This window comes from Porites lutea, chromosome 9 (genome assembly GCF_958299795.1).
Source record: "Porites lutea chromosome 9, jaPorLute2.1, whole genome shotgun sequence".
Lineage (NCBI taxonomy): Eukaryota > Metazoa > Cnidaria > Anthozoa > Scleractinia > Poritidae > Porites > Porites lutea.
In genome coordinates, this window is record NC_133209.1 from 11,720,088 (window position 1) to 11,739,570 (window position 19,483).

The following is a 19,483-nucleotide window of genomic DNA, read 5'->3' on the forward strand; positions in this document are numbered from 1 at the left end:
ATTTAATATGTTCACATCCGTGATCTAAGACACGCTAAGCGTGTTGTGCGTGGCTGGAGTGTGCTTTCGCCTTTAGCATCAAAATCCTGTGGAGGGTCACATATTCTTACTTCCTGTTCGGGTAAGCCTGGGCAGGTCCTTTGTTTCTTTTGTATTAGAAGCACAAAAAGACAAGATAATGATATTCCCCTGCATTTTATTCAAGGCAAAAGGTTAGGACCAAGAGAGGATAAAGGGGACAGAGAAGGCATCCTCCATACACACCCTATTCCATAGGTAATTCGTCTCGAGTTATTTTTAGAATCGGGATTAAGTTACCTCTCGCGCTGCGTGGAGGTTTCGCAAGACTAAACGCCGTTCAAAGATCGAGAGCATTCCTGAATATTGAAGCGAAATGAGTCGGCGCTCACCTGGGAAAAGGGAATCGCTCCATCTCTTCTTCCAAAGGACTCTTGTTCCGTTTATTTGATTTATTTGGCGCCTTTTTGCTTGATTTGGTGATGATCGAACTCGAGGGCGCAGGTTTAGGCTTCCCTGCTTTTTTCCTCCTCTTCGCTTCATCTGCTGAACTATCATCGGAATAAAAGCTTTCTACGTTTTCTTGTATTTCATTGGCACTCTCCGTTTCGGTTATAGCTTCCTCCTCGCTTGCACTGACTTTTCATCTTCTTCGCTAGAACTCTCAGCTTCGCTCGAATCAACGTCGTAACAATGCTTAGAAACAAGCCAGGAAGGGCGATTTTTTTTTAATTTCCGTTTCGCTGACACAGCTCTAGCAGGAATCTCTCTGTAGTCGTTTTCGTCGAGAAAACGAATATCAATATCGCTCTCCGCGTCTTCTCCCATTTTGGTCTGCGTCAATTCGTGAAGGACGCGTGGCTCTGATCGTGACTCTGATCGTGGGTCATCCACGCGGAACACATTCACGCTATGAGATTGGCTGTTGTCTAATCCCCCTTGGGATCTGTGGTCTTAAAAATAACTCAAGACGAATTACCTATGGAATAGGGTGTGTATTGGGGGATGCCTTCTCTGTCCCCTTTATCCTCTCTTGGTAATGACGTCATCGGTTTTAATGTCTTCCTGCGCAAAAAGCGGAAACTTCTGTCCCTACCACACTACTTAAGTGTCAAGTACTAAAAACACCACATGCGGCCCACGCTCTGTATGAGAGTTACATGTAGTACAATACTGCAAACCACAAACTGAAAGGCTGTCAACACAAAGGATTTGTATGGGTGAAGGACGAATTCACGTAAAACAACGCTTTGCCTTTTTTACCTGGTTTGTTTGGTTTTTGTGTTGTTATTTTCTCGACCCAATGCGATTTAGCGATTTCCTAACACCTTTTGTTTCGAGTCTTAAAGAGCTCTTTAGCCATTTTGGGATTAGGCAATATTGCACCATATGTAACACTTAAATATAGAGCTTCATTTAAATTTGTATTTCCGCAGTTCGTATTATCTTCATTCTACGTCTCATTCCTTCCACGGGTAAAGATGAACGTGACAAATTGGCTTGTTCCTAGTGTGTGGGTGTCAATTTTTCCGGTTTAATTTTCATTTGCTTAAATTGCTACTACAATGCGACGGTCATATCATATATCATATATATATCATATGTACAAAGTCACGTCATCTTCATTTCAGTTGAAGTAATATCTATTGTTACTTGAGTTAATGTTACTGACAGGCTGGTTTAAAGATCGAGAGTCAGACAGATTTTTTCTTCATCTTTTATTTGACATCCTTAGACCTGGATGAGTGTGCAGTGAACAATGGCGGCTGTCAGCATGTGTGCCTCAACAGTCCCGGCGGCAGTTACCATTGCTTGTGTAATCGTGGTTTTACACTTCACAGTGATAGAAAAAAATGCCGGGGTAAGCTGCACGAATAAAAGCAATGATTTTTAACTGTAACAGATTAGCATTACGTAGTAATTTTTGCCTCTCTTCTGCGCAGCCTCGGAAGGCGACTATGCATTCTGTGCTGCTGGATGGCGTCAAGACATTTTATGGAGTCACACTGTGGCTAGTAGCACTGATATCAAGCCCTGTCCTCAGGACCACTTGACAGGTCAGTACTTATCAACTACAACAAAGCAACGAAGAACAAAGTAGAAAGCGTTTTAGTTATACATGCTATTAGAAGTAATTTGTGTATAACAAAGCGTAATAGCCTGGTTTCGAATTCTTTGTGTGTGAATTCTTTATGTTAAAGTGTCAAGTGAAACGGCGAAAAGAAGGTGTCATTACCATCTTCTGTGTTTCGAAATAATTTCTAAGATCGGCTCGACTTTAAGCTATTCGATTTTCTGGGCTATTGCCCGAAAAGGGCGTTTTAGTCTGTTGTAAACATTTTTTTATGTCTGCTGTCAGCATTTGAAGCTAAAGACATTGTGATTGTTGGCCTTCTGTAGACTGAAACAGCTAACAAGAAGCGATTTCGTCGTTTCCGTGTCACAAGGGGACCAGTTACTTATTGGCTTAGATCACCGGGTTTATCTTTTTCATAAGGTGCTGACACTGCAAGCGCATAGGAGAAGGCGCACGATACAAACCATCGAAGCTGATTATAGCTTCAAAATTCTTAACCAGGTGAGGCAAGAAGGACATGTTACAACGGACGTGACAAGGGAGTATGGGGAGTGCCAGATCTTACGCGTTGCATCACTAAAGCAATGAATGAACTTCAACAAAAGGCAAGTTTCTATAAAATATCTTACAATGACAGTGCATAAGGTTAATGATTATCGCCATTGTTCAAATAGAGACTAGAAACTGAGATTTGACATTCGCTGCTGCAATCATCCGCCTAACAACTTTCCATAGTCCTTATACATCCAACAAGAAGTTAAGAGTCATGTGCACTGTAAAACAAACTGAAAGCAGGTACTATTTAACAAATTCATAGGTTTTTATTTCTGATATTCATTCTGCTCCTTTCCTGGGTAGCTTTCACGGTTGCTGAACGAAGACGTAAAGTTTACAGACCTCCTCGAAGTCAGTAAAGAATTACGTAATATCTTGGATCCACGAGTTGACAAGATTTATGCCGGAGATATCTATGCTACGATAGATATTATGGCTATTCTGACTCAACAAACTAACGGCACAATGCAGAACGTTACCAAGGATGAATTAACTTGCTTTCTAGAGGTAAGAATTCTTATGAATTCTTATGATTTCTCAGTTTATTTACTTTGTCCACCGGAGTCTAAAGTCAAACCTATTTTGTTAAATGGATTAGGCCGCTTTAACAGAGATAGCAATAGACCTTTCCACGTTTTTTTTTTCTTTTCAAGTTTTGATAAAGGTCAATGAACGAATATCCATTTACACTGCTGAAAAGAGCGCCTTAAAATTAGGAAACTTACCAAGTGTTTACTTAAGTTTAAAGGTACACAAAGTCGCGAAATTTTACAGACGTTTATATGGTGGGGGACACGAACTTGCCCCCCTTCTGTTCGCTTACTGACCAGTCCCAGTCAGAAGTTGAAGAAAAAAATGTGGAAGGGTCTATATTTTTTTTTAGAAAACAGCTTTTATAAGAGCGTGTATTTTTTGGGCAGGTTATGAGTGGTGCGGTTGACAATTTGTTGCATACTGAAAATAGGCAAGCCTGGAACGGTATGGAAAAGGTAAAGTGGTCCTCTTTTAAAAGTCCTTGCTTATATGTGAAGGTAATCAGCAATTATGAAATTAGGCTTTAGAAGTGTGATATAAAGAATAATGCAGATCAAAATGTCATACCTCCGGCCTCAGCGGATAACACCCCGGCTCCGAGATGTTCGGGCTAATATTAATTCTTTTTAGCATATACTAAAACAGTTGATAGTGTTGATAGTCGCGCGCTCTGATTGGCTACTCAATCAGTGATTATCCTGCACTATCCACTGATTCACCTCCAGTTCCTCCGAGCGAGCGACGCCAAACTCGCGTAAGTTGCGAGCAAAATGCCTTTCATAACTGAAAAAAAAGAAGAAGAAGAAGAAAAAGTTTTTTGTTTACTAATGCAAATTAAGCTTAAGTCTTGCGTTACTTTATTTGGTTGACTTTTTCATAAATAAGCATAATACTAAATTTCATAATCTTTTTTTACAGAATGATTTTAAATACAAAAAGAATTCACAACTCCTTTCGAAGAAATTTTCCCGCAAGAGCTACACAAATGTCTTCAAAAGTTTTATTTGTCGGCAAGAAAAAGCGACGGCCGTGGCCGTTCGGTCATTAGGCGCCAAAAATGTAATCGTTGGCAACAGTATTTGAGTGAAAAATCATCATTTTTGTGCTAAATTATCTCACCGTTTTAGTATATACTGAAACAATTATTCACCTCAGTGTCGGTGGCTAGTGGTGTATATCTACCCCGCTGCTTCGCAGCTCAGTAAATTACCACGACTAGCCACCTCCACTTCGGTGAATAATTGTTATATATCATACGGAGGTCAAATCCAATAATTATTTTTATTATTGATTCAAAATATTACTAAAACATGCTTTATTGTGTGTAAAATTACCTTATTAAAACATCTGCCTGTTCCATGGCAGTTTCAGGTGAGTCGTTTTTTATTCTAGCAAATATCCGTTATCAGTGGTATTTCTGTTTGGTATATACTAAAACAGTGGATAGTGTTTTTCGCGCGCTCTGATTGGTTACTCAATCAGTGAATATCCTGCGCTATTCATTGATTCACCTCCAGTTCCTCCGAGCGAGCGATTCTAAACTCGCGTAAGTTGCGAGCAAAATGCCTTCCCGGTCTGCTGCCGTAACAAAAAAAGAAATTTCACAACTAATCAAGCAAGCTGTTCCCGAAATACACGAAGAAGGTGACGAAGTTCGGTTTGGACGTTTTAACAGGTAAAGTCTTGTCTTTTTGACTTGAATTTATCGATAAAACCGGTGAAAAAGTTCTTTGTTTACAAATGCAAATTAAGCTTAAGTCTTGCGTTACCTTATTTAGTTGACTTGTTCATAAATAAGCGTAAAACTAAATTTAATAATCTTTTTTACAGAATGATTTTAAATACAAAAAGAATTCACAACTCCTTTTGAAGAAATTTCCCCGCAAGAGCTAAACAAATGTCTTCAAAAATTTATTTGTCGGCAAGAAAAAGCCACGACCGCGGTCGTTCGGTCATCGCGCGCCAAAATTGTAATCGTTGGCAGTAGTAAATGAGTTAAAACTCATCATTTTTGTGCTTAGTTATCTCACTGTTTTAGTATATACTAAAACAATTATTCACCTCAGAGTCGGTGGCTAGTGGTGGATATTTACCTCGACGGTAACGCGGCCTCGGTAAACTACCACCACTAGCCACCTCCACTTCGGTGAATAACGGTTATCTATTCTTGCTGTATGACAACTAGTCCAGTCAATGTAGGCATTTTTTTATGCTCAACATCAAACTAATTGCAACAGAATTGTCTTCAACGCCATTAAAGTGAGGGTGGCCTATCTATCAGACAAAATCCGTTAGGTAAAACATTTCGAAATAAAGTTTTAAACATTTTGAGCTTTTAACACAGGACACGCACGTGAGATGAAATTATACGTTCAAACGAAAAATGCCAAAATGTGTTCGCTACTTTTACGGAAAACTTAAATAACTCGGTTAATAAGATGTTTATTATATGGCCAAACAAGAAAGCAAAGGAACAAAAACATAAATAATTTTATTTTCTTCCGTGCGCAGGCTCAAGCATTTAGCTGGCTTTCTTCTGTCACTGGTCTCCAGTCCAAACGGGACCAAAATAATTGTTCAAAGTCCAGCTTTCTACAAACTTCGTCAATGAATGAAGACAAAAGTTTTCATACAGGCTCAATGAAAAAGCTTGTGGTTGACACAACAATTTATGAAAAGTGAACAAAAATGCAACTGCAATGTAAGTAATGCCGGTTTGTGCCTCGATCGCTCGGCGATCAGTTCTCATTCAGCCTTGCGATCTTCGACTGATCACAACAGAAAACGCTGATGTTAAATGTGCAGCCTTCGAACTTGTCAATATGCGCTCCGGCAAACATTGCCTGAGGCTGGATTTGTTGGACTGTGAAGACATTTTGCTGTGTTGTAATGGAGGTACTGACTTGGTTTTCTTCGGACTGAGCGGATGTACCTGGCTCACGATTCAGGGTAACAGACATTTCTCTCTGTCGAGGCTTTTCAAATTTTTGTGACCGCTTTTAGCTGTGCAACGAAGTTTGGCTGAACGTCTGCTTCGAGAAGTCGTCCAACACTGGTCTTTCTAACGGAGAGATTAGAAACCTTGTTCTTGTTTGTGTCATCGAGTTTGGCTGCAGCAAACGCGTCTTTGTACTCGGCTCCATCGTACTCAGTGTCATTTTGTTAACGAACGGAGATGAAAAATTTGGACAAAAGAAGGTCGAGCTCATTGGCAGGTATGTTTTCAATTGCTCTGGACTCTTTCAGTGATTCACAAAATTTCTTCCATGCGTTAAAATCGCTCTTAGTCTTGTATTTAGTGTTTTTTGATTTCTGCTCCTGCAAAAATTTCTCAATTTCGACTTCATCTTTGCTCGTAGCTTCCTCGGCAAGACTCAAATTTGCCAACGTTTGCTCGTTTTTCTTTACCTGCTTCCTCGTGAAGGTCGATTGATTCTTCCATTTAGTATTATTAACAGGAACAAGCCAATTTTTTCATATTATTTGTTTGTAACTTTGAGGACAACTGCTACAACAAGATCGGTCTAGATGGTGGTCTAGATGGGAAAGGCTAGACCGCGGTCAAGATCGATTTTAGCTAATCAAATTCTTAAATTTGTTTGTTTCCAGTCCTTTGAAACACGGCCATATAATAACATCTTATACCTAGTTTTCGGTGATGAAAAAGAAGTGTTTATTTTTGGAAGCCATTCTCCTTTGAAGGAACCCCAAAACAACGGGGCTTACAAAGCAACAGAGTGAACTGTTAGCTTTAAATCACTACAAATTTAGTCGTAAGGCATTAAGGGTGAAAAACGAAAGCCGTTACCTAATAATTAGCAATGATCCAGGTGTTTCTCACACATTTAGTCGGCATTTTTAAAACAAAACTAGCCAAAATATATAGCGATGTTGCATCTAGGGTTCTTAAAAAAACTCACAATGATCACACCTTTTGTCTAAATTGATGATTTTTCCTGAAATTGGGTCTCTTGTGTAGAAAGTTGGAAATCGTTATTGCCAATTATTTTCATGTTTCACCGAACGGATTTTGGCGGTTTTTTAGTGTGTTGTCAAGTAGCCATCCAACAATTAAATGGGGCTGAAAAACACAGTTGTCAATGTTGCTATTAGTTTGATGTTAAATTACAAGTTGACTGGACTAAACCATATTGATGAAAACATTTTCTTCTTAAATTTATTGTTGTAGATCGCATTCAAGACCACAGAAATGATGAAAGCTTTAGAGGGTACTACCGAAGCAGTTGCACACCAGCAGCTTCGTGACATGCTTAATAACGCAATTACTGACCCGGACAAGTTTCACAACCTTAGTCTAAAAGCCAAATACCCCAATGTTGGTAATGACATCTAATAACCGCATTTAATTGAACTTAACGCAGTTAAGAATGAGGTCGTGGTACTTTTTTGTAAAAGAACCACATATCAGGCCTGGTCCACACAAATCCTGGCAGGCTGTTAGCTACTCTTAAATGAATTGCAAGACTGATATCCAGTTTCAATCGTTGATACGAACTGGCAAATCCGTTGGCGATTAAAAGAACAGAGCGCTGGAGAGCGGTTTCAAAGAGGTACAGTTTCGGTGAGCAGATTGCCTCAGGTTTTGTGCGGAGAGGAAGGCCGATTCTAGACCTCGTAGAGGAGCTTGCTCTGTGAGTTATCCAGGCCTCTTAAATAAGTTTGTAAATTAATAAATTAAAAAAAAACAACGATGCGGTTTTAAAAAATCTGGATTCGTGTTGACGGGGCATTGTGCTCATTAGAGTAATATTGGATGCTCTCACTGAGATTGACAAGCTGCCATTTTGAGCGCAAGTCCTTGGACAGAGTTTATATGCTGACGTCAAGTTGACACGTGCTGACACCCTGATAACACGATAACACACTTAATGGTTGAGGACTGGCTGACACTGACAGGATGACAGGCTGACACGATGACGTGACCATATGCTTATAGGAAGGTGACATGCACACGGATCCGGACTGACATGCTTACACGGTCCCCTCACAAGGTAGAAGGCTAACAGGCTTACATGCTCAGATGCTAACAGGGTGACATTCTGACAAGCTTATATGCTTGCAGCGGGATGACATCCTGATAGGCCGCTCCAATTAAAACAACATTTACTGCTCAAGGATTATAACCTTGCTGTTTTCTTTCACTCTTTTTTGAATGAAACAGAAATATCAATTGATGTTGTTGAGATGATTGAGTTCAAGGGCCTTGTACGTTTCCTGATCACTAACGTAACGAAGGAGGGCGAAAATAAGACGCTCTTTCTTAATGAAATTGGTTTTCCACCGACGTTGTTTAAAGACGCCCTGAGCGATAAGTTAGCCTCAGGTGGGTCAAAAGAAAATTTACTTATTTTTTCCGGTTTGCATGAGGTGCCTTTCAAAATAAAGGTGTTTATACGATACTTGATAAAACGTATGTCAGTAGTAAAAAAAGGAAACCAGTACAATAAGGACAAAGAAAAGCTGAACGTACGGTTTAATGTTACTTTAACTCCGATAGACTAAGATGATGTAATTTCAGTCATTATCTAGCGCGTGAATTATTGTGGCTTCTTTATTGCGTTACAGGGTTCTATTCTAGCCTTGGTTGTTTTAATGATAACGATCAAGACCGAGCAGTGCCCACCATGGAAGGAACACATCAGTTGCTAAAAGGTAGCTTTCTCACACGTAAGAATGCTGTGGAAAAGTGTGCAGAAGTGACTAGGAGTCGCGGCTGGAAGGTCTTTGCTGTCCAAGATGGCGGTTGGTGTGCGTCCAGTCCTACAGCGCATCTCACATACAACAGATATGGGCCAGCGGAAAATTGTGTCAATGGAAAGGGAGGCACTTTCGCGAACGATGTTTACATCATTAACGGTAAGATATTGAATGAATAAATTTTAAATATTTTTTGTTTTTTGAAGCCTTGTAAACGAAAACAAGTAGTTAAAAATTATTGGTTAAAAATAATATAATTTTTTAATTTATTCCTTTCACTTTCATAGCATACTACACATGTGTGTGCTCAATATTCTATAAACATCTGGATAATTTACTTACATCTGATCCACTACTAGAAATAAGGTAAGAAAAAAATTTTGTCAAGTTCCATTAACTTCATAAATAACGATAGCTGTCCTAGTATCCGCCGTCTAAGTCTACCAAGGCCTCATCTAGTGTCTGGCGGCCGGTGAAAACATTTAGCGAAGAGTATTTCGTGTGGTTACAACAATTTTTTAAAAATGTTTGCATGAGTTGTCTCAGATAATGAACTAACCGACACAGGATTCAATAAAAATATCCCGTTTTTGGTCGACTTTTTCAGATCCCTGGAAGGAATGGGAGCGCAGGAGCCTTATAACGAATCTCAGCTTAACTCCATCATTATATCAGGAAAAATTGTCACAGAGGAAGCAAAGTTTTATCAGTCCTTGCAAGATCCGATAGTATTGGTGTTTGAACGATTGGTAAGTTTTTGAAATAAGCTTTTTATTTTGATCTTTCTGCCAAACTTAACTATCAGACCAAGAGTATTTGTTTTACAATTATAATTGCTCTGTTGCCAATCCGAGGAACTATCACTCCGTATTTCTTGGTGACTCAGTCGGGATGAGAAAAACGACTCCTCGAAAGTTTTCACCAATCAAGTTGAGTCAAATAAATAATGATGTCATAATGTTAGCCTGTGAACAGGCTCACTGTTTGGGGAAGAGGTGAAAAAAATCTCGAGGAGAGGGAGGGAAAGGGTGAGAGCCTGTATCCTTTCCCTCTCCTCGCGATTTTTTCACCCTTTTCCCAAACAGAGAGCCTGTTCACAAGCCATCATAATGGATGACGTTGGCTAAATCTTTCGATTTCCTACTTAATTTTTATCTACCAAACATGATATCCTATTAGCTTAGCCCAGAACGATTGTAAAAGCAACATTCCTGCTGAAAGAAAGATCATTACAACTAAATAAAAACTTTCATCAATACTCACCTAAACCTCAGATTACCCCCCTGCCCCGACAACAATTTGCGACTGCGTCAAGTATTAGATGGTCTTTCTTGCGGATCTGTCGAAGACTCCTATCCATCTGCGTTCGTCTGAGTGCAAAAGCCAGTCGAGTCCTGCCAGTATAAAACGTATAACATTCGTCACAATTGACCATCCTTAACGCTTCTGGAAATGTCCTAAACTTAACAAGTCACTGTTTTTAATCAGATTTTTAAGGTCAGGACTGTGGCCAGAGAGCCGAGGAAAGATCAGCAATCATCGAAGGCGCGAGGCGCTAAAGTGGTCTCTGTTGGGGAATAGCAACCATGGGGGTTTTCAGCATTTTTCATTTTCACTAGAAAAATCAATCTTTTTTAACTCGGCATTATTTTGGTGCCTCCTGCTAACTAAAGCCCTAAAGGTGTGTGGAGGTCGAATGATCTCTCCCCACTCTGACGATGTCGCAGCCTCACTGTCTGGAGGAACAACAATGGCCTTTACGATTGTTTTCGTCTTCAGTTTAACGATAGATTCTCACTAGGTTGTTATTATTCCCTCCATCGTTCAATCTTTTTTCAACCAAGAGAACATTGACTGATGTGGCGCGATGTTTGCTTTGCTTTTCCAGGATGCTAATAGTAGCATACCAGTTATTTGTGGCTTTCTTAACATGGAATCAGAGTAAGTAAATACAAATCATTATGATATTACATTCATAAGGATCTTCTATCCGTCTATTAAGTTTTCACAATGACACTTTGTGTTTCCTCTAGTGATCCTGACGATCGCTGGTTTGATAGCGGATGTTTTGTTTACGAAGCCAACAAGACCCACACCACATGCCACTGCTCTCATCTCACCAATTTTGCACTTCTTTTCGACTTACACGGCTCTCCGGTATGACATTAGTTTGTAACTATGTTATTTCTCACCCTCCCCCTCCCCTCGGGACTTCGATGCTTAAGGTGAAAGCGCGTCTATAACGCGTTTTCGCTTTAGAACAATTTATTCTTTGAAAAGACGTTTCTCTTTTGTTAGCGAAATCGATAATGCTTCAAGGTATGGCCTGATTCTTTTCTACCCAAGAAACCACATTCTTTCGGCTATATCTACATATCAGACTAGTTTTTAGCACTTTCAAAGTCAATAATTTGTTCGGCGTGAGCAATGTTTTTTTCCCAAAGGGCTTCACACTGATGAAACAAGACGGCATTTCTCCAAACGTGTGAACGAGCGCTTAATTAAGGACGAATCTTCTCATGCATTAAGGTCTATTCTTGTCGAACATCAATAAAAAAAAGTTTTCGTCAAGGGCAAATACTAAATTTACTACTTTTTTACAGGACATCGTTGAAGTTCATGACATAACTCTTTCCATAATAACTTACGTTGGATGTGGTTTGTCAGCCGCTTGCTGTTTTCTTGCCGTATTTATCTTCAGTATCTTACAGTAAGCAAATTCCCTTTTTTGAGCTATCTAAATATTAAAAATTGGCCACCCTGTTACTGATATCTACAAAATTTCTGTTTCCAGTCTCAAGGGAGATCACATTCATGTACACAAAAATCTGGCCTTTAACATGGGTGCGGTTACACTGATTTTTCTTTTTGGAGCCGATCAGACTGATAACAAGGTAACGTCAAAATTTTGTCTTTTGAACCAAACCTTAATTGTCGAAGTGTTTGGATATGTTTGATTCTTGCTAAGTGATGATTTAAGTTACCATATTAATCTTTTTAGTGGCTGTGCAAGGCAACAGGGATTGCTTTACACTTCTTCCTGACTGCTATGTTCTCCTGGATGCTAGTAGAAGGGTGGCATCTGTATTTGTCTCTAATCAAAGTTTTAACCGCTGAAAAGAAGAGTTTAATCAAGAGATACTACATTTTAGGATATGGTAGGCTTACTTAGTAGTTAGCTGCTGTTGTTTCATGATTCTTCATTTTTTTTCTATATGAGTTATAGTGATCCTGGCGCGCTTTGATCAATTTATGCAAAGTAATGGTACTTTAGATATGTGTCTTGATTGCCAAGCATGCGTCCAGTAAATACAAAGGTCAGAGTTCGAGTCTTGCTCAAACCTGATCATTTTGTCAGATTTTCTGTTCAACTGCATCGTTTGTTGAGTGGTCCCAAGGAGAGCTCCTTTGGACAGTACATTGAGTAGCAAAATCACTAGTTGTCACAAAGAACGGAAAATCCCCTGGGCACTTACTATCACAAAATCAATTCCCATTTGAATTTCCTGCAAGCTTCGGTTGATCAGAAATGTTTTTATGGCCAATCAGAAGCAGAGGATTCAAAAAAGTTCCTGAAACTGTTCTGTAAGACAAGTGTTCAGTGGCACTCTTCTCATTCCTTTCGCTCGATTTTTTTTTCGTTTCCAATTAGCTACCCCAACCCCAGGTTTCCCAGGCGGAGGCATTTGCATGAATAGCTGAATATGCCCTGTTTTTATTCGCAATAAACATGTCAAAGCTAAAAGGCAAATAACCGCGTTTACTTTTCGGTTTATTTCAGGTTTACCTACCGGTATAACTGCCTTGTCAGTAGCTATTTTTTGGGACAATTACGGTATAGGAAATATGTGAGTAGTATGAACACTTTTGATATTTCACGGTCGGATTTTTATCCCTTATCCACATTTTAGCGTACCTCTATAATTTTCTGTCACATAATCAAGTAAACAGTTGAGAATGAACACTGATACTTAAATTTTTTGGCTCTTTTAATCTTTACCAAATACCAAGTATCTAAAAAAACAAAATCACAGAACACAGTGCCGGCAGCGACAGGTGATTTGTGAGATGATTAATGTTGTCTTTTTTTTGTAGATGCTGGATGACAGAAATCGTCCTGGTTTCCCTCTTGTTACCTCCAGTTGTGGTAGTTATTTTGGTACGTTGATTTTCTATAATAGTAATAATCAATAATAAACAAACATATACAACATATACAATATATACAGTAAAACGCCGCGAAGAAGAACCTAGATTTTTTTTAAGTTTGGCAAAATAGATTCTTATAGTTTGGATTACTTATTTGAAGTGCAGGCTAAATAGGTTCTTAATCAAGTTCTTAATTTTTATGAAAAAGGATACTGTTGTTGGTTACAAGAAATTGCTATAAATGTTATTTGTCCTTCATAATAGGCATTTATTTACCAAAAATCTACAAAACTAGGTTAACAGCTAGAAGATATGCAGTTTTCAACAATATAACGTAATACAAATTCCCCATATTAAAGCCAGACTTTTGGTCAAAATGTTCATGAAAATGTATATATGTATAAAAGAACCTGTTGATTTTTCTTGGTGAAACTGGTTCTTACATTTTGGAGTATTAAAATGACATTTTCTGCCAGCAGGTTCTTAAATCCTAGGTTCTTCTTCGCGGCGTTTTACTGTAAATGTTAAAACATGTAATCACAGGACTGTACCTGTCTGTCCCATATGAGCTAAGGCTCGTGGCGGAAGGTCTCTAAACTTCATCTGGCTGAATATTTTAAAAAATACACAAGCTCTCGGCTTCAGTGGTCTGATATGCTTTGATCGTCGCGCATTTTTACATTTTAGAACTGAAGCCGAACGCCTACGTTCTTAATTATTTAAACCAGAAAACTTTTTCATCGTAGATTAACTTGTATAGTGTGAGCTCCTCCATTTTGTTGCTTTTTAAGCTTTAAACTTGTTATCCATATGGTTAAAATTAATGAAATTACTTAAATTATAGGGTTTGAAAAATTACTTAATGAGGCCATAGGGACACTAATTTCCTTTTGTAACATAATTCTTAAGAGAAAGTGACTTACATACACCAACTCACGCCCTAGCCGGTACCTAACAGATGGCTTGCGTACAATCACATCACCCGGGCAGTGGAAACCCTAAACAGTGGATTTGCTCTTTTTGAGACTCTAAGCGTGTCGTAGACGTGCTATTAGGTTTTTTTTCTTTTTTCGTCTTCTGTTTTAGACAAATATAATCATTCTCGGAATGGTTATCGGCGTGCTGATATCTCCTACAACAGAGAGGCGTCAGAAGTACGCTAGTGACCAAGCATTTATTTCCAATATCAGGTAAGGCATTTCAAGAATCAGGCGGGACAATCATCGTTTCTCATTTTATTGGTAGGTCGATCTCAATTCTGTAGTAACACTTATGTAGTGACAATTTTTCCCCCGTTATTACTACTATTACTCTTTGATTCCGGTCCCTCATCCACGTTTGACCATATATATACATTTGGGGCAGAGATCTCCCCCTATAAATAAATAAAATTCTTACGGGGCCAAATCGACAAATGACTGAATCTTTTCAGAAAAACTTTGTCATTTATTTGACAAAAAATCCATTTCCTGTGTGCATGTTCAGTTATAGATCACAAATGACCTCAAATTGTCGTAAAGTTGGGGCCGAACCTCCCCTCAAAATTATTATTTAGGCTTCATTTGCATATCTCTTACATGTCTTCATTTCTTCACGAAACTTGCCAGATAGACTTCGGTTGTTGAACCGGTATTTTTAATTTTTTGTTTACTGCAAAATGTCAAATAATGACGTCACAATGGCTGCCGTCCCTAAAACGGGTTAAATGAATTATTTAATTTCAATATCGAACTTATATCATCTGAAAGATAATTAGAAGGTTAGTAAAACGCTGAAAACTGTTTCAAGTTACGACACGTATGACTTTAAAGGTATTTTAGTGAATCCCCGGAACAATACTTTTCCTTTTCTTTACATTTTTTGGCTAAGTAAGCTGATTTTCTGGTAACATAAGCCCTTCATAATTGCCCAAAATCGTATCATTTAAAAACGCTGATCACTTGACATTGTAGACGTCACTAAACTGTTTTCTTGGTTTTTGCACAGTTGGAAATTTCCTTTTTCCAAATTTTCTTTTTCCTCTAGGTTTCGACAATAAACAGTCATGTGTTATGTTTATCTTAAATAGAAATGGTGACAAGACAATAAAACGCTTGAATTTAGACTTATTTTTCATGGGGGTACCCCTTGTCCGTGGTACGAATTTATCCAACTTCAAAAAGTCATATCTCAGCTCATATTTGAAATATTGGAAAAAAAAGTTTTCTGCATTCAACTTCCCTTGAATAGTTCTTTCCAAATTGTTATGAAAAATTGGGAGATTTAGAAAAAAAATTAGAAAATAAAATTTACCTATGAATGACGTCAGCAAATGTGACGTCATGAAAGAGCTTGCAGCCAACAAAGTTACAAAATATGTCACTGGTGTTCTTACCACGTTTTTAGAGTGCCTTTAATTTTTTTTATAACTTTTTTAAGTAAAAATTTATTTGGCACACCCGTTCTGCTGATCTCGATTTCATGCATGCTTATCTGTTTCTTTTAAAGTCATCAGTTTTGTTGCATTGCATTGCGACGCATCTTACTGGCAGGTTTTACCTTTTAGTTTTACTAGCTTTTCTGGACACAGACCTGCCCAGAGGGAATAGGCACGAACGGGACTCATTGGTCTCATGCAAGGTGCCATCCCTACCCAATCCCACAACCCGTAAAGGCTGGCCACATCACCGGGGTCTGCGTCCCCTACTCTTTTCGAACAGTGGTGTGGGTTCTTTTACGTCCCACATGAACAGATCGGTGAAAGTGCTGTCAGACGGGACTTACGGTTTTTCGTCCTTATCCGAGAAGACTAGAAAGTCTAACCATTTGTGACCTTCCACAGGAATTTGATGCTAAAGGTGAAAGCACGCTCATGGCACGCTTGCACGACACGCTTAGCGTGTCGTAGATCACGGATATGCGCATATTAAATTGAAAAAACAAAGACGGACACACTTGCCTTTGTTTTGATAAATTTAACACGCTAGACCTTTTGTTTTTTTGTAGCGTGCCATATGTCACGGTAAGTGTGCGAATTATAGCACGCTTAGCGTGCAGTTGGGGTAAGACATGTAAGATCGTAAGATCGTAACCATAGCCATTTGAAAATTACCACTTAATGGTCGTCTAGCCTGGAATTAATGCGAGATCAGTGTAAACCAATTTCTCCGGCTGTCGGCGGTTGACCGGAATCGCAAAGAGGCCTGCTATCGCATGCGAGCCACTAAAGTTATTTCGCCTGAAAATTATAGTTATGTCACGTACCGGAAAATTTATTAGCAGTAATGCACAGAGAAATGAAGTTGAATAAATTAGTTTAATATATTTCTTTAAGCCATGCTGAGACGAACGAAGGTAATTAAATCGGAGAAACAAAAACTGCCTAGAATTTTCTATAGGTTGAGGAAGGCTAAACATTTCTAGATGACCGTTCCATGCATATACAATTTTCGAAGCTTATCTATCCCTAGCTATTTTTCGTAGAGAAAGGAATCCTAAAATTTTCGGAACCGAAACTACGATGAAATTCTTACTTTCCTAAAACTTTCAATTGGAAGCTAAATTTTTCGGGAAAATAATGCTGAAGCCCTTGTAATTTCTACCCATAAATCCAGTAGGTCCCACCGTTCACTATTTATACTTTTCAAGCGACAACGTTTTTTCAATCAGATACTATCGCTGCGATCGCTTAGGTAGAACTTTTTCTTTCTCAATAGTTACCAAAAAAGGGTGCCGTTCATAATCATTTACGGTTCCTTTTTGTAGGGGAAATTTATTTAGCTTATAGATAACACGCCTTGCGTGGTTTTGCGCACACTGAAAGCGTGTTGCGCTTTTTCGCACGGAGCTTTTGTTTGAAAACTCCACGCTCTTTTGTTCGACTTGTTCACGCTTAATTGTCTCAAGCGGGTCCTCTGAAACAAAAGAAATTGCTAATGAGGCAAGATTGCAAGCGTGCTAAAGCGTGTTAAAATAAATTCTTTTGTTTTAAAGTGAAAGCGTGTCGTGCGCGTGCTTTCACCTTTAGCATTAAAATCCTGTGGAGGGTCACATTTGCAGATGTCGTTACAAAGGCAGCACTTTCTTCTCGGTTATTTAAAGACCCAGAGTGTTGGTCCGGCCGGGGTTTGAACCCGCGACCTCCCGCTCGGCAGACCGGCGCTCTCCCAACTGAGCTAACCAGACGGCGGTTACCAGCAGGTCAGCAGTTTTTCAGCAGCAGTTTCAGTTTATGAAATTGGAAGAAATATTTCTAGAACTCCACACTTAACTATTTGTATCTAAAGTCAACATTTCCTTAATTTGTGTCATAGTTCTTTCATCTACGTCACAGCTCTTTTGTTCCCGCGACGTTTTCGAGAGAAGACTTAGAATGGACTGCCAAAATGGTAGCAAATTTGAAAGTTATTTGGAAAAAATCGCGTTGTGTTCAAATGCAAAATTTTCCGGAGAGGTTCTGGTAGTAATTTGTACTTTCAATTTAAAAAAACTAAATAAAGCTACAGTTCAGTCACTAAAATAAACTAAAATACACTTTTCTTAGGTTCTTAGGGAATGTACGCCAAAGAATACTTGGTGGCTGATTCCCTTATTTTCTTTATGTATTGTATTGTTTCACTCTGCTTTAGAATGGCACTAAAAGGATGCCTAATACTCCTACCATTACTTGGAGTCACTTGGTTATTGGGATTTCTGCAAGCGAATCTTTCTTCATTGGTAATGTCGTACGCTTTTGTTCTCCTCAACTCTTCTCAGGTAAAGTTCAGCGTTCATTATTTTTGTTACATCAAAATTTTGTCAGGAAGATTTTTTTCCGTTTGTTGATTACTGAGTGCATCGGTATCACTGAACACCAGACGCGCCTTAAATCACCTGGAAGGGAAAATCGTTTACTATGGCTTACTCTACGGTCCAAACTAACAATGCCTTAACGCTGGTGTAAGGGAGGAACTTTTGTTTCGCATTTGTTCACAAAAAATCCGAGGTTTTCCAGGAGTAGATGTAAAAGAGCCATAGTCACTTTATTCTTTTGATTAAAATACAATATAAAAAATGAAATAACATTTCCCTTTGTTTGTTGTCCGATGATGATTTTTATACTTAATTGCTGTTTTTTCAGGCACTGATTTGTGTTTTATTCATTTGCAGGGCGTATTTTTCTTTGTCTCCAATATCGTTCTGAATCAGGAGGTAACTAGAACTGTCCTTGTGGAGTGTACCACATTCTTATTCTTTTGCCTATGGCCGGTCATCATGTCTTTCAGTTCTAATGTCTTTCACGTTTTACGGCCCCTTATTTCCAGTTGCCGCCCTTTTCTCAGTTGCCATCCTTTATATGTACCATTTGTCTGTTCTCGGTGTGCGTTCAACCTTGCACCAACGAAATTCTCGATTTTCGTTTATTCGTCTTCCTTATTTCTCATTATGCTTTATATTAGATCTTTTCCCAGTTTTGCCTCAATTAATCACCCCTTTCGCCAAAACTTTCAACTCCATTCCCTAATTCTTTTCTCACTTACATTCTCAACTTGTTATTCCTACCTATTCTTACATTTCCTTCAGCTATCTGTCATTATTCTGTTCTGGTCTTTTCTCGTTATGTTTTAATTCTGGTCAGGTTTAAATTATTTATTAATTCTTATGGTTTATGGTTTGCACATCACATTTGTCACTGTCTTGTCGTCTTTTTTTATTTTTTATTTTCTTAGTGTCTTAACTGTACTTACCAAAAAGTTACTTAATCTTTTCTCACTATCTGTTTATTCTCCGTCTGTTCGCTTTACTAGTTTGAAAATGTTTGATTCATACATTTTCTCATGGGCCGCTTCGTTTTTGTCTCCTATATTTCTAGTGCTTTCGTTATCACGTACATCAATACTCGAGTGAAAAAAGGCTTTTGGTAAACAAGACACCTTAAAATTATCGTTTTGGAATATGCCGATCATTACTAGTTGTTTTGCGATGAGAATATGCATTGAAAGGGTTACCTCTTTGCTGTTGTTAGCTTTCTTTCTCTACTCCTTTGATCTCTACGATCTATCCTTACTTCTTATCCATTGTCTGTTCTTTTTGTCTTTCCTTCCTTCTTTTCTGTCATTTCTAATTGTTACGATCTTTCCCATACTGTTATGTCTGTCTTTCGTCTGTTTATGCTGTATATCAACTCCCTGTTCCATGTCTTCCCCTTGTTTTAAACCTGTCAATTCCTTATACTATTATGCCTGCCTCTTTTCTTGTTGTACAACGACATAATGCCAGACATTTCTTTGGCGTCCGTCCTGTCGTCCGTCTTTTTTATTGTTCCTCTGCCCTTGCTTCCTGTCCTGCCGCTATTCTTCTCTGTAAGCAATTACTTTCTGTTCTCGTTCTGTCTTTACTTCTTATCATAACCTCTGAGTCCTTACTTCCTATCTTACCCCTGTTTGCTGCCCTACATTGTGTCGCTTTTTATCT

At 38.7% G+C, this 19,483-nt stretch overlaps 1 protein-coding gene across 1 annotated transcript in view; it reads left to right on the forward strand.

Moving 5' to 3' along the window:
- LOC140948897 (uncharacterized) overlaps positions 1-18,637 on the forward strand; it is a 138,429-nt gene extending 119,792 nt beyond the window's left edge. The window contains exons 92-112 of the mRNA XM_073398162.1: positions 1,754-1,879; positions 1,962-2,075; positions 2,597-2,700; positions 2,954-3,157; positions 3,571-3,639; positions 4,550-4,555; positions 7,374-7,524; positions 8,367-8,528; positions 8,771-9,061; positions 9,190-9,268; positions 9,510-9,651; positions 10,791-10,843; positions 10,936-11,059; positions 11,506-11,612; positions 11,697-11,796; positions 11,904-12,060; positions 12,684-12,750; positions 12,998-13,061; positions 14,138-14,241; positions 17,659-17,785; positions 18,179-18,637. Coding sequence (XP_073254263.1) covers positions 1,754-1,879; positions 1,962-2,075; positions 2,597-2,700; positions 2,954-3,157; positions 3,571-3,639; positions 4,550-4,555; positions 7,374-7,524; positions 8,367-8,528; positions 8,771-9,061; positions 9,190-9,268; positions 9,510-9,651; positions 10,791-10,843; positions 10,936-11,059; positions 11,506-11,612; positions 11,697-11,796; positions 11,904-12,060; positions 12,684-12,750; positions 12,998-13,061; positions 14,138-14,241; positions 17,659-17,785; positions 18,179-18,637 — 2,810 coding nt within the window. The remainder of the gene's footprint in view (positions 1-1,753; positions 1,880-1,961; positions 2,076-2,596; positions 2,701-2,953; positions 3,158-3,570; positions 3,640-4,549; positions 4,556-7,373; positions 7,525-8,366; positions 8,529-8,770; positions 9,062-9,189; positions 9,269-9,509; positions 9,652-10,790; positions 10,844-10,935; positions 11,060-11,505; positions 11,613-11,696; positions 11,797-11,903; positions 12,061-12,683; positions 12,751-12,997; positions 13,062-14,137; positions 14,242-17,658; positions 17,786-18,178) is intronic.
- Positions 18,638-19,483: the final 846 nt, after the last annotated feature.